General features: G+C 51.7%; 1 protein-coding gene across 5 annotated transcripts in view; it reads left to right on the top strand.

The window, feature by feature from the left end:
* The first annotated feature begins 2,287 nt into the window (after positions 1-2,287).
* Positions 2,288-14,802, top strand: part of Shank3 (SH3 and multiple ankyrin repeat domains 3) — a 55,126-nt gene continuing 42,611 nt past the window's right edge. For all 5 annotated transcript variants that reach the window (XR_010045736.1, XM_063243726.1, XM_063243725.1 and 2 more), the window contains exons 1-9: positions 2,288-2,596; positions 2,821-3,024; positions 3,818-3,889; positions 5,532-5,640; positions 5,712-5,863; positions 5,958-6,125; positions 6,206-6,322; positions 6,763-6,840; positions 7,831-7,897. Coding sequence is in view for 4 of the 5 variants with exons in the window: in XM_063243726.1 (XP_063099796.1) it covers positions 2,312-2,596; positions 2,821-3,024; positions 3,818-3,889; positions 5,532-5,640; positions 5,712-5,863; positions 5,958-6,125; positions 6,206-6,322; positions 6,763-6,840; positions 7,831-7,897 (1,252 nt within the window). In the remaining variant the exon portion in view is untranslated. The remainder of the gene's footprint in view (positions 2,597-2,820; positions 3,025-3,817; positions 3,890-5,531; positions 5,641-5,711; positions 5,864-5,957; positions 6,126-6,205; positions 6,323-6,762; positions 6,841-7,830; positions 7,898-14,802) is intronic.

Raw genomic sequence — 14,802 nt, 5'->3', positions numbered from 1 at the left:
CTGACCTTGAACCCACTTTGTAGGCCAGGCTGGTCTTGAACTTGCAGCTATCCTCCTGCCTCAGCCTCATGAGTGCTGTGCTGGGATTATAGGCATGTACCACCATGCCAAGCCAAACACTTGGATCTTTACAAGATTCTTTGTCCTAATGGAAGGTGCAGGGGGTGGGTGAGCAGGAAGGACAGCTTTTGAGGGTGCCCCAGGCCATAGTGACCCTGCCTCCCAGGGGCTGGTGGGTATGAGGGAGAGAAGTTTGGGCAGGAGATGTCTGGGGCTGTTTCCAACAATATAAGGGGCACAGACACTCTCTGCTCTTTGGCTTCTTCCTCTGCCAGAGAGTATCTTTGTGTGAGAGTTCCCATGTATTATTTTGTTGTCTGCTAAGAGGTGGTGGAACTGGAGGACTGCAGAGGTCTGTGTATAATTCACATGTGCCAGGCACTGTACAGCACACTGGCTTGTTGTCACCAGCTGAGACCAGAGACCACCAATCTGTTGGCTGATGGTGATTTGACATTTTCTCCCCAAAGGCTCATCAACGAAGGAGGCAGGCCAGAGGGGGTGGCAGTGTCACCAGTTGGCTGGTTGCCTGCAAGGCTGAAGGCACCCATGAGGGCCCAGTTCGAGGGCCCCGGGTCCGTCCAGGTCCCCGGTAGTGCCCAGAGAGGAGCGGAGGCTGGGGCTGGTGGGCAGCCCTCTCTGTGGAGGACCCCTCCCTCAGGGCCATCGGATAGAGGGTGTGGTGGGTCCTGGGTGAAGGACGAAGGATGGAAAAAGCTGGGGCAGGAAGCCCGTGGAGACCAGGATAGGAAGCACCCGTTTCCTCTATGCTGGACTGCTGGAAACCCAGCCCTTCCCAAGCTGCATCCTGCAGATAAGGCAGCCTTGATGGCCCCTTCCTGTTCCCTGCCCTCCCCGCCTTCAGCCCCTAGGGGACTCTCAGCTGAACCTCAGGCTGGACCTGTGGCCTTGGGAGGGGGTTGAAGGGGCTTAACTTCCCGGTGGGAGGGTACACAGTCCTGAGGCCGAGGCCAGGCTGGACCAGACCCACAGACAGCGTGGCCTGAGAGGCAGCTCCAGCAGGTCAGTGGTGTCTCAGGTCATATCGAGTCCAGGGGCACAGAGATGGGCCACATAGGCAGAGGAGGAATGAGCTGGTGGTGGAGGGCCTCTGGAAGGGACCCTGCTGTGGCACTGGGAAAAGGGGCCCATCAAGTGGACCTGTGGGGTGTGAGGTGGTTCTTTACTGTTCTGTGTGTGGTCAGGTGGTCTAGGGAGGCTTTCTATGAGTATGGGGCACAGGCAGTTCAAGGTTATTCCAGGGAGGCTCAGGAATCACCAGATTTGCAGGGCTCAGCCCGCTCTTGAGGGTGACCTAGGGTGCAGCGGGGCTCTTTGGGGCGCCAGGGCACGTTGAGGGCAGCGAGTGGATTCTGCCGTGGCTGCACGCTCCACACTGGCGGGCGGCACCGCTGTGCTGGTTTCCTCGCCTCGCGCTCCCCTTCTCCGCCCACTCATCACCCCCTCCGCGTTGCCACGACAACGCGTGAAACTAAAATTCACTTCCCCGTTGCAGGTGGAGACTAGTGGCGCCCCCTCCCCAAACCCTTCCTCGAAGGTCGCGCCCCCACCTTGCTGTCGCCAGGGTGATTGGGGAGGGGGTGACCGTGGTGGGGTCTCGCTGACAGGGGTCCTAGGGATGCCGAGGGAGCAGACTACTGTCCAGAGCCAACTCCCCAAACTTGGCCGCGGTGGGCGCACGGGGCCCTGCCGGGAGCGGCTGGAGGAGCCCATTTGGGGGCGCTTTCGCTGTGGGCCCGGGCCCGATTTAGTCCAGTCTGGAGTCCGCGCCCTCGGACCCTAGGGTGGGGCAGGGGGTCGACTCCATCGTCTCCCTCGAGCCTGGGGCGGGGGTCCCCAGCGCGGGAACGTGGCCACCACCCGGAAAAATTAACCGTCCTGTTTGTCTCTGCCCCGCCTGCCAGCCGCCCCAGCGCCCCAACGCCCCAACGCGGCCCCCTCCCCAGCTCCAAGATCCGCCGCCGCCGCCGCCGCCCCAGCCGGTGGTCCGCGACCTCGCCCGCAGCCGAAGGCGGCGTGGCCCAGGGTGCGGCCACTCCCCCTGCTGCCCCGCGCCCCCGCGCAGCCCCCCGTCCCCGCGCCCCGAGTCAGCGCGCCTGCCCGCCGGGACCCCGGCGCCCGCGGCCACCGGCCCCCGCCCCGCGCGGCCCCCGCCCCCGCCGCTCCGGCGCGGCCCCCTCCCCCCGCCGCCCCCGCCCCCGGGAAGGCAGCGCCGCGCGAGCCCGGGCCGATGCAGCTGAGCCGCGCCGCCGCCGCCGCCGCCGCGCCCGCGGAGCCTCCGGAGCCGCTGTCCCCCGCGCCGGCCCCGGCTCCGGCCCCCCCCGGTCCCCTCCCGCGCAGCGCGGTCGACGGGGCTCCGGCGGGGGACCGGGGGGGGCCGGGGCGCCGAGTGGAATCCCCGTGCGCCCCGCTGCCGACCGGGAGCAGCCAGGGCCCTGGCGCCGGCGCGGGTATGGATGGCCCCGGGGCCGCCGCCGTGGTCGTGCGCGTCGGCATCCCGGACCTGCAGCAGACGGTGAGACCCCTGCGACCCGCGCCCGCGCCTTGCACCCCGCACCCAGACCCCCGCCGGGGGCCGCTCACCCCTCCCCCGCCACCTCCGCGGGACCCTCCCCCCGCGCGGGCGGGGCTGGAAAACCCAGCCCCGGGGCGGAGCCTGGAGCTGGCGGGCTGCTCGGGGGTCCCGCTTCCCGCCGCCTTCTTGCCTGGGCGCCGCCTCACGATCCCGCTCCGCTGCAGAAGTGCCTGCGCCTGGACCCGACCGCGCCCGTGTGGGCCGCCAAGCAGCGCGTGCTTTGCGCCCTCAACCACAGCCTGCAGGACGCGCTCAACTACGGGCTCTTCCAGCCGCCTTCGCGGGGCCGCGCTGGCAAGTTCCTGGACGAAGAGCGGCTGCTGCAGGACTACCCGCCCAACCTGGACACGCCCCTGCCCTACCTAGAGGTTCGAGTATTCCCGGGCTGGGGCAGGGTACTGGGCGCCGAGCAAGGGGTCTGGGGCGCGGGAACCTGGCATGCAAGCGGCGTATGTGGCTAGCAGCGGGTATAAAGTTGCAGTTTGGGCAGCGAGAATAGTGCAGGCCGTGTATTCTCTGCTTGCAGCCAGCGGTGTGTGCGTAAGTGTGCAGAGCACGCAGGCAGCGTGTTCGGGTGTGCAGGAGCCTGAGCACTCTCCTGCGGAGGAGAGTAAAAAGCGCATCTGGCGCCGTTCCCCACTGCAAGTCTTCCACAGTGGGCCTAAATCCTCTGTACCTACTCCCCTTCCACGTGTGATGAGAGTGGACTGAGCCTCGACAGGCGGTCTTGTGATTTGGGGAGGGCGAGGATGACAGCTGCAAGTAGGATGTGAGTGACAGAGCCACAGTGACTTGAGATCCACAGAGGGGAGTAAGGTCATTTCGGTTCAGAGAAGGGGTATCTAGGACACCTGCTGTCAGAGTGGGTTTTTCCGGGGAACCTCAGGGATGACACAGGATGTGGGACAGCTACCACTGTCTTTCTGGTACCACACATGATGTCCAAGTTCAATGGGCAGATAACTGCTGTCAGTTCTGTCCACTGTGGCAGTGGTGTGTCTTGGCTTGTGTGACTGCCAGTTTTGCTACACAGGGAGGTGTACAGGAGACACGTGTGTGTCGAGGGTGGAGAGCCATGTGCATGAACAAGTGGTACTGGTGACCACTTGCTCACTCCACCCACGTGTGTGCCTTGTTTCCACCTTTTCTTTATCTGAGCAGTTCCGATACAAGCGGCGAGTTTATGCCCAGAACCTCATTGATGACAAGCAGTTTGCAAAGCTGCACACAAAGGTAAAGAGACAGTCACAAGGAGGAGATGCCTTGTGTTGACCTCCTCCTCCCCGTTCATTCCAGCTTGGCCTGATCATGTCCCTCCCACCAATACTGGCCAAGTGTGCTAGATTCTGTTGGCAGAGTGGCACTGGGTGTAGAGTGGGGCTGAGGGTGGCTGGAAGGCTGGGTGTATTTTCCAGACTTGTGACTGGTGCATCACCAACTGCAGCCAGAACAGACTCTTGCTGACTACTGGCCTAGGGGCCAGAGTATGCTGAGTGGGGCTAGGGGTTGGGGGAGGAATAGACAAGCATCTGCTGCATTGGCTTTTGGGGACACTTGTAAGTAGGCACCTTGCTAACTGTCTTCTGGGAGGGACCATCATTACCCATTTCACAAGCAAGGAAATGGGGTTTCAGAGGGCTCAAGTCACCAGTTTGTGATTTTGGCAGATAGTGGTGCTGGCCCAGTTGTGTCCTGGCATTCCTGTGAGGTGTCTTTACTGCTGGGTACCACACCCTGTGGGCCTGATCGCATGAATTCTGTGGGGGACACCTCACTGGCTCCTCTAAACATGTGGGGAGGGGGCAAGCTGGGTGCCACAGCCCTTCCCCATGGGCAGACTCTTTGAGGTGACATATCAGCTCTGTGGGACACTTTCTGGCTGGTCTATGAAGCCTAGGAGAGGGTCACTTTCTCCAAGACCCTTTCTGTGACCTTGGCTCCTCAAGCTTCTGCCCCATACTATTCTGTTGCCCTGGGGCACGTGGCTGTGAGCTGTGGTGGCTCTGTGGTTAGGTAGAGACCCTGTCAGAAGGTTTTTGCTTCCCTCCACTGACCATTTCATGTCCCTGTCACCCTGGGTCCTTGCCCCATGGCTATCTCTGCCTTTGAATCTTTCTCCAGTGGCCAAGAGGACACAGTAAGGTACTGTCAGTGAGTCTGTCCTTCTTACCAAGGCTCAGTGCTCCTGCTGCCTGGGTTGTAGCCAGTGTTGTCCTCTGCCCTGTACCTCTGGGCTGCTGAAATCTTTCCCCCAGGGTCTTTGCACCACCCTTCATTTGGTTATGAGCAAACTTCTTCTGGTTTCATGGTCCCAGCTTGTGGCAGTGGTCTTTATGACATGTTCTTACTTGTGCTGCATACCAAGTATCTAGAGGCCCTGGTTAGGTCCCTTGTCTTGGTGTGCGGTGTCCATGTGACCAATGAGGCTTGGGAAGGTGAACTGGTATATAACTGTGTGAACAAGTTGTAGGGACGATCCTGTCTCAGGGGCTCAGGAGTCTACCCTTGGGTGAGCTGGTGAGGAGGGTGGCCCAGAAGAGGGCCTTGGATACCACAAGGCTGGTTCCTGCCCTCATGGACCAAGGGCTTTTCTAGGCTGAGGCATCAGGTCAGAAGGCAGAACCAGGGCACCAGTGAAGGTTGAAGCCTACACTTGTGGTGCAGTGTGCCAAGAGCAACTTGGCTATTGTGAAGGTGGCTGGGCTTAGGCAGATAGCTGTAGTGGATTTGAAGATGAGGACTCAGGAAAGTAACAGGTCAGACTGGGGGCAGTGGCAGTGGGCCCACCAGGTGGCCTGAGGCTTTATGGAGGGAGGGAGCAATGGTCAGAAGGTGGGGCCATGGCCCCAACTCATAGGGATGGCCCATGTTACAGGCAAACCTGAAGAAGTTCATGGACTATGTCCAGTTGCACAGCACGGACAAGGTGGCCCGCCTGCTGGACAAGGGGCTGGACCCCAATTTCCATGACCCTGACTCAGGAGGTGAGGAGCAGAGCCAGGAGGGGATGTCCTTTGGGTGACTGAGACTAATTTTACCTGTCCCTTACACCCAGAGTGCCCTCTGAGCCTTGCGGCCCAGCTAGACAATGCCTCCGACCTGCTGAAAGTGCTGAGGAATGGTGGCGCCCACTTGGACTTCCGCACCCGTGATGGGCTGACTGCGGTGCACTGTGCTACCCGGCAGCGGAACGCAGCGGCCTTGACGGTTAGTGAGGGCAGGACCCTGACCTGATAGGGTGAGTGGCCTGGTAGGGGAGGAAGTGGACAGTGGTGCAGGTATTAATGATTCTTACCTCTAGACCCTGCTGGACCTGGGTGCTTCGCCTGACTACAAGGATAGCCGAGGCCTGACACCTCTATACCACAGTGCCCTGGGGGGCGGGGATGCCTTGTGCTGTGAACTGTTGCTTCATGACCATGCACAGCTAGGGACCACTGACGAGAATGGCTGGCAGGAGATCCACCAGGTGGGCAGGGAGCTTGGGGCTGGGTCCAGCTCTGTCTGGGTGGGGCCTTGCTTCTGCCCTGACTCTACCCCTTTCCCTAGGCCTGCCGCTTTGGGCATGTGCAGCACCTGGAACACCTGCTGTTCTATGGAGCAAACATGGGTGCCCAGAATGCGTCGGGGAACACGGCCTTGCACATCTGTGCCCTCTACAACCAGGTGCGGTTGTGTGTTACACTGTATGCCACATGTGGTAGAGGTGGACTGCATGTTCTTGGCTGCATTTGTCCCTGCACACAGCGACAACATCCCAGCCTGTGTACTATTCCACATGTGTATCCTGTGCCTTGTAGTGATTGTGATTCTAGGGTGTTTTTGTGGTTTTATGTGTTCTGCACATCTGTTCCCTGCACCCACATAAGTTCTGAACAAATACATATACAATATGTACATCCAGGCTCTCTGGGTAGGTGCAAGCTGCTGTAAAAACCTACTTGTCCCAGATCACGTGTTAAACATGTGGATGTGAGTCTATGTGTATGTTCCTGTGTCCTGCACACTTGGGTATGACCTTAGTATCTTCATGTGTGTGCCTGCCATTGGATCCTGCCCCTTCCATCTCTTCAGCCACCTGTGTGACCCCTGCTGCCTCCCTACAGGAGAGCTGTGCTCGCGTCCTGCTTTTCCGAGGAGCTAACAAGGATGTCCGCAATTACAACAGCCAGACAGCCTTCCAGGTCTGTTTTCAGAAACATGGCAGCTTCCAGAGTTGCTGAGTTGCTTGCCTCTGTTCAGTTTGGGTTTTCTGAATCTTTTTTCTTCTTTGGAATATGAGAAGGGAACACTCCGTTCCAGGATTCCTGCAGGAGGAGATGGAGTTTGGGTGGGCCAATGCTGTGCCCACTACATGAGGGGGTGTTTGATGACCTGTTCTTTTCAGCCCCCACCCAGGGAGAGAGGAAGTGCCTGGACAGGGCTAAGTGCAGATGAAATGGGAGAATAGACCTGAAAAGGTTGTGATACCAGTCCCTGACTTACTCTAGGCCATATCTCTGAGTCCTTTGCTCACTTGATAATCAGGTAGATGAATCTCCAAGTGGCCTAGAATTTTGAGGTAATTGGAGGGGGCCCGGAGAGGGCTGTTCTCAGTAGAACAGGTCTCTGAGAGAGGTGGAGACAGGCTGCTGCGGTTGTGTAGTAGGGCATATCTGGAAGTGATAGGCTGTTGGATGGCTGAGTGCAAGATCCAGGGAAGGAAACATGAAGATGAGAGGTTGGTCAGCTGTGGGGCCGTGGCTGAGACAGCAGACATGGTGGTATGGTGATACTGTGTCCCAGGATGCTTGGGACTATGTGGTTTCAGCTTTTGAGAGTCTCATGTCCAGGAGGCCCGTTAGTCCTGAGCACACTGGCCTGTTAAAAGGTCTGTGTGGCACCTTTTAGCTCCTGTCTATAAGTAGTTGTGCCCTAGGTAGGTAAGTAGACAGCAGTGTGGTAACTTGGGAGGAAGGGCAGCCCAGAAAGGAAGACCCTCACACTAGGGGCAAGAAGGAAGGAGCACCTGGGGATTAGGGTGCATGCATGTGGCTTTCCCTCTATGCCTTCAGTCTTGGTCTTCTTTTCTTTTCTTTTTTGGTGTCAAGGATTGAACTCATGACTACATGCTTGCCCGGCAGACGCTTATGCCACTGAGCTAAATCCCCATCTTTGGTCTCCTTTGCTTTTAGGTGGCCATCATCGCAGGCAACTTTGAGCTGGCCGAGATCATCAAGACCCATAAAGACTCAGATGTTGGTGAGTTCTGCCCATCCGTGGGTCACTGCTGGATGTGGATTTATGTTGATCAGGGCAGTGTGGCATAACAAGGGTCTAACTCTGGAATGAAGGGTCGAGTGTTGTTAGAGGAAGGAGCTGTACTGGCTGCACAGAGCTTTCAGTCAGGGCCAAGAGCGATTTGGGCTAAGGGTTGGGGTTGGCATTCTCATTAGGTCCTGTGTGAGGGATACCTGAGAATGGGGGTGGTGGGACAGTCTGAAAATAGGGTTGTGTTTAGGTGGCCATGACATGTTTTCTACGTCAGGGTCCCAGGAATGTAAGTGTAGGAAACAAAATGAAAAACCACCCCACTCCCCCAAACCCAAGCACACTGGAGGAGGACAGTGGCTGTTAAGCCAGAGCTTTTGGAGGACAGGGATGCAGCGAGGCCTGATGTGTCCATGGCTCATGGCCCTTGAAGGACAGGCAGGAGGCAGCTCTGTACCTCTGAGGCACATGCTGCTGGGTAGAGACTGGGCCTCTCCTGCAGTAAAGATCATCTCAGATGGGCTTTCCAGCATCTGGATCTTCCATGTTCTGGGTGAACCAAGGCTTTCTGCCTCTGGCTCTTAGTAGCACATGAACCCCAGGCTTCCCTTCCTATCATGTGTGTTTATTTGGGGTGCACCATCTTTTGTTTGTAAATTTGAAGTGATAACGGGCAGCAAAGGTCTGAGGCTGGTGTAACAGTGAGAATTCCAGTCAGTTTCTAACGTGAGATTCAGGTGAGAGTTAACTTTACATAGTGGTTAAGGTTAAGGTCAGTCTCATGTTTAGGGACCCTTCCTCGTGGAAGTTGCCCTAACCACTTGCCCTAATAAGGATGTTTTATTCTTTGAGTCCCAGCAAAGTGAGGGTCATGATGATTGGCCTAGGGTGTGGGTGGACATTTCACAGAATGTGGCAGCTATATGGCGTACCTTACTGAGCCAGTGGAGTGGTGTAGGGCTGGGTGCAGGTTCAGGTTGGGAGAGAACCATGAGGAGATCTGGAGTTTGAGTTAAGGTCAGGATACAGGATCAGGAAATAGGGACTGAGGCTGACCAGTGTGCGGGAGGGGCTGTTAGTCTGGGCAGCTTTGGTTTGTGGCTCTCTGGGGCTTTTTTTTTTTTTTTTTTTTTTTTTTCCTGTCAAAGGGAAGTGTCTCAGGGACATCATGCTTCATTTTCTCTTAAATGGAGTAGGATCTGTGATGAATATTTGTGTTCCCTTCCAACCTCCAATTTATGTGGAGTTGGACTTGGGGAGATGGCCTTTGTCTATCTAATTGGAGGAAAGGAACTTGTTTGTAATCCTGGCTGAGTGGCAGGAAGATCCACTGCCCTTCCTCTAGCTAGGGATCACCGTTGGGGCCTACTCCTGGTCTGGCACAGAGTGCCTGCTTGGTTGAGGTTGGGCACACTGTCCCTGCTGGTCCTGCCTGGTCACCCCCTTACCTGCTCTTAGCTCACAAACTCAGGAAGAGGCTGAGGCATTCCAGCGATTTACTCTAAGCCTCTTGATCTCTTTATCTGTTACAGAGAAGGGAAAAAAGGCTCTGGGTTTGTGGCAGTGCCCACAGACCTAGGACTGCAAGGCAGTTATTATTCCCTCCCTTGGCACACCCTCCAAGTGCACTCCCAGAGTGGCAGTGGTGGGCTGCTCCTGGGAGTTCTGGGCTTGGGGCCTGAATACAGGAGGTGTGGGAGGGGCTGCACTGGTCCAGCTGCCTTTTTCCTCAGGAAAGACACCTTGGGTGGGGATACAAATCCAGTAGTGGCCCCTGTGCTTCCTGTGTCTGTCACACGGACTGCGTCCTGAGCCTTATGATCTCTCAGGCACAAGCTCCAGGCACCTGCATGTTCTTGTGGATTGCCATCCCATAGCGCTTTTAAAGAGTATCCATGGGAAGTACTTTTCAAAGGGCAGGGTGGGGCCAGAGGTTCTGCCCTAAAAATCAGCTCCAAGGAAGAGGAGTGCTTCTGGTTCTAACCCCACCAGGGTCTGGGCAGGGCTGGACAGATGAGGCCTATGGCCAGGTGCAGCCCAAAGCTATGTGCGTTTGTTTGTTTGGGGGGGATAGAATCTCTGTATATAGTTCGTGCTAGCCTTTTTTTTTTTTTTCCTATTAACTAGCGATTTCTTATCGTGCTAGCCTTTTAATCACTATGTTGCCCAGGCTGGTCTCAAACTTGGAGTAATCCTCTTGCCTCAGCTTTCTGAGTGCTGGGTACAGGTGTGCACCACTGCGTCCAGCTTCTGTTGTTTTTAGATTGAGGTAAAATAGATGTAATAAAATTACCTATTTTAATTGAACACCTCAGTGCCGTCTGCATTCACAATATTGTGCTATCAGTTCTGTTAAATCCCCAAACATAAAACCTTGTGTACATGAAACAGTCATTCTGCTTTGCCTTGTCTTATAAGTTATTAGTTGTGAACGTATCTTCTGTCTCTGTGAATTTATCTTTTCTAGCTATTTCCTATAAGGGAATCACACAGTTGTGACCCTTTGGGTTAAGCGTCTTTTCCTCAGCATGCCTTTTAGCCTCATCTGTTTTGTAGGCGGCATCACTACCTCATTCCTGTTTATGGTTAATATTCCCTTTTTTAATGTTCCACTGTTTCCATGATGTTTTGTCTATTTACTTACCAACACATATATGCGTTATTTCTACTCTTTGACCATTGTGTGTGTTGCTGCCTTGAACTATTTGTACATGTATTTATGAGAGTATCTGTTTTCATTCTTTCGGTATGTGCCCAGAGGAGAACTGTGAGGGAATACGACCATGGTTAGCTTTCTGAGAACCTACCAGACTGTTGAATTTCAAATTTCAAAAGCCATGTATGAATTTCAAATTTCACATTATCTCCAGTGATTATTACTTATTTATTTGTCTTTTATGCTGGGAGTGAACGGAGGGCCTCATGCATGTAGGCAAGCTTTCTGCTGAACCCAGCCCATTATTATCTGTTACTTTTCTTTCTTACTCTCTTTTTCTCCTCCTTCCTTCCTTCTTTCTTTCTGTCTTCTTTCTTTCCTTCCTTTCGTGGTACTGGGGATCGAGCTCAGGGATGTTCTACGAGCTGTGCACTGAGCCACATACCTACACCTTCAAATGTTTTCTTTCAAAATTTTGAGACAGGAGTTTACTAAATTGCCTGGGCTGGCTTCAAACTTGCCATCCTCCTGCCTCAGCCTCTTAAATCACAGCTTTACTGGCCTACAACACTGCTCCCTGCTTTTTGTGATTTTGATTTACGGTCTCCTAATCCCTTATGTGGTGTGGAACATCTTTTTATGAGTTTATTGGCTACTTATGGGTCTTTGGATAAATGTCAAGTCATTGCCTGTTTTTCAATTGAATTATCGTTCAGTTGTAATAGTTCTTTATGTTTTTCGAATATTAACTTTTTGTGAGGTACATGACTTGTAATTGTTTCCTGTTCAGTATGCTGTCTTGTCACTTCCTTTCCTTCTATCATTTTCTTTTTCTTTCATTTCTTTTTTTTGTGTGTGTTTTTGGTGGAATTGAACCAGGGCCTTGTGCATGCTAAAGCTACGTTCTCTGTCGGTCATTTTCTGATTGTGTCCTTTGGTGTACATGAGTTTCTAATTGTATGAAATCCAGTATCTATCCACGCTCAGTTTGTTTTAGACTTTGTGGGGTGGGGAGTGGTGTCTAGCTGTGTTACCCAGGCTGGTCTTAAACTCCTGGGCCCAGTTGATCTTCCCCGCTTAGCCTCCTAAGTAGTTGTTACTGCAGGCTTGCACTACGGTGCCCAGCTATTTTTAAAAATTACTTATGTGTTTGATGTCCTAAGAATCTGTTGCTAATTCTAAGGTCATGAAGGTTTACTCTTGTTAAAGGAAAGCGTAGTTGAGTGTGTGGGTGCATGCCTAGTTGCTCATAATTTCAAGGCCAGCCTGGACAGCTTAGTGAGACTTTATCTCAAAATAAAAAATAAGGAATAGGGATGTAGCTCAATAGTAGAGGAAAACTTAAGTGTATTTAAATTTTAGAGCATATGTGAGGGGTTTGGAATTCAGATTAGGGATATTACTATGCCTGAAAGGATACGAGGAGAAACTTTGGTGAAGTATTTACAGAAGCAGGACAAAATCCTTTTGACCAGAAATTGGTTGGTGGTTTCTGATTAGTTTCATTTCTAGTTTAGGCTTATTGTTCACATTGGTTTTGTTTGTTCAGTAGGAATTTAAGTGGCCAGAGTTACCCCCATGGAGTGGTTTCCCAATTAGAAAAACAAAACAAATTCTTCTTTATTGTCTGTCTCTCGTTTACAACAGATTGACCAAAAACTTCACCATCCTGGCTGGCTGTCTTTGCTTCACACTATCAGGATTGGTGAAGAGAGGATTCCTTTTGTTGATCATCCATTTTTCTTCCTGTAGTCACTGTGAGACTATTTGGCACACTGCTCATGGCTATGAATACAGATTTGGCCTTTGAGGAGATTAGAGTGGTGACTGTCAGGATAACACCTGAGACTGGACCATGCTCCTTAGCCAAGGGCTTCACAAACCAAACCAGCTAATATTTCCACGGAGCAAAAGAAAACCAAAGGTCAGTGACTAGAACTAAAAATCCAATCTCTTGAGTCCAGAGGGAAGTTAGTCCAGAAGATTTTTGGATTCAAGCTGAAAACGTAGTTCCTGGTTGAGGTTGGAGTTGTCTTTGGATGAGGCCCTGGATGTTCTACTAAACTCACCTGTGGTCCACACTAAGGTGTGGGTATTGATCCTGAAATTGCATCATGGTGTTCTCTCCACCTTGAGGTTTTAGGAACTGAGCAGTTCTTGTTCTTGTGATTTCCAAGTTGGAAAATTGGGAGACAATTAGATCGGAGGAAACCAGAAGAATTTAGGATCCAGTCTAATATATATTTAGATAATAAAACTTGAAAACAATGTACAGGGCTGCAATCTAACAACAGGTGTACTATGGTTCTTTCCTCTTCCTCGTCCTCCTCCTCCTCCTCCTTTTTTTTGAGACAGGGTTTCATTGTGTACTTCAGGCTGGCCTTGAACTCACTGCGCAGTCTAGGCTGGATTCCAACTCACAGTGATTCTCCTTCCTCAGCCTCCCAAATGCTGGGTTACAAGGTGCGCCACCACACCTGGCTGTATTTTCTTCTGAAGTATACTTTTTCTTTCTATAGTTGTGCTAGTTTTTAACTGAGATAATCAGAGTTAAGACTGATTTGATTGCAAAATAATTTGGTCTTATGAAACTCAGCTCAACTATTTATATAAATGTAGCAAGGAGAGCAATTGACAACATGGGGCTTTTTAAATTTGTTTTGCTAGATCTTTCCAGTTCCCTCTTTTCTTTTTCTTTTTTTTAAACATGGGCATTGAATCCATGACCCAGCCACTTCTCTTTTTTAAAGAGACAGAACAGTTTCAAACTTGTGATCTTCCTGCTTCGACCTCCCAGAACTTTTGATAAGGAAAATCAGATTGGGTTTTTAAAAAATCTTTCAAAGCTAGGAATTCAGATCAAAGAAAACGTCACACTTTACCTGCCTTCCCTATAGACTTAGTTGAATTCCTGTTTCCTTGAGGTACCCCAAATGTTTCTGAACCTGGCAGAAAGTGCTAGTTTGTGTTTCCTCATTGTAGGGCTGGGAACCCTGGGCAGCAACTTTCTAGCACATGCCTAGGTGAGTATACTCCATTCAGAGCCTGGTAATGTAAACAGGACTTCCATTCTTGTCCTGTCATAAAAGAGAGAACACCTTATTGAACTTGTGCAGATAACTGTATGGCCACATAATAAAAATAGACATGATCAGCTTTACAGATTTTGGGAAATCATATTTCTTTCTTTCTCTCTCTTTTTTTTTTTTTTTGAGACAGTTTCGCTTTGTAGTTCAAGATGGCCTTGAACTCACCATGTAGCCCAGGCTGGCCTTGAACTCATGACGAGATCCTCTTGCCTCAGCCTCTCAAGTGCTGGGGTTACTGGTATGCACCACCACCCCTGGCCTCATATTTTAATTTTATTTACAAAAGTATAATTTAACAAATTATTTCAAGCTGTAAGTAAGTTAAAAGAAATAGAAAAAGTGTCATGAAATCTCGAAAATAAATCATTAGAATAAAAAACCCCTACATTTTTAAAATCATAAAATTGTCCTCATTAGCGACTGGGGATTTAGCTCAGTGGCATAAGCGCCTGCCTTGCAAGCAGGCAGTCGTGAGTTCGATCCCTGGTACCGATAAAAAGGAAAAAGACCTCCCCCCAAAAAATCGTCCTCATTAGCCAGGAATGGTGGCTCATACCTATAATCCCAGCTGAGGCAGGAGGATCGTTGCAAGTTCAAGACCAGCCTGGGTTACAAATTGAGCTCAAGGCCTGCTTGAACTGCAAGACAGACCCTGTCGCAAAAAGACACACACACACACACACACACACACACACACACACACACACACACACATTGTCCTTATGAATTTCTCAGTGTTATGTCGTGAATTTTGTTCCACTTGATTTTGACACATAATTTCACTAAACCATCAGTTTTTTCTTTTCTTCTTCTTCTTTCTTTTTTGGTCTTTTTCCTTTTTATCGGTACCAGGGATCGAATTATGACTGCCTGCTTGCAAGGTAGACGCTTATGCTGCTGAGCTAAATCCCCAGCTCCTTTTCTTTTCTTCTTAAGGGATGGAATCTTGCTATGTTGTCCAGACTAGCCCTGAACTTCTGGGCTCAAGTGATCCTCTGCCTCAACCTCTTGACTTGCTGGGATTATAGCTGTGCTTGGTTTCTGTTTGTTCATTAGAGTTCTGAGATGTATCTTAAAATTGGTTTCTGTTTGTTCATTAGAGTTCTGAGATGTATAATCTTAAAATTATCAGAAACCTGAATTACATCCTA

This window comes from Cavia porcellus, unplaced genomic scaffold, assembly GCF_034190915.1.
Source record: "Cavia porcellus strain 051 isolate PalLab524CR breed Dunkin Hartley unplaced genomic scaffold, mCavPor4.1 scaffold_40, whole genome shotgun sequence".
NCBI classification, from domain to species: domain Eukaryota; kingdom Metazoa; phylum Chordata; class Mammalia; order Rodentia; family Caviidae; genus Cavia; species Cavia porcellus.
The sequence above is the reverse complement of the archived record's forward strand: the minus strand, read 5'-3'. Positions and strand labels throughout refer to the sequence as shown.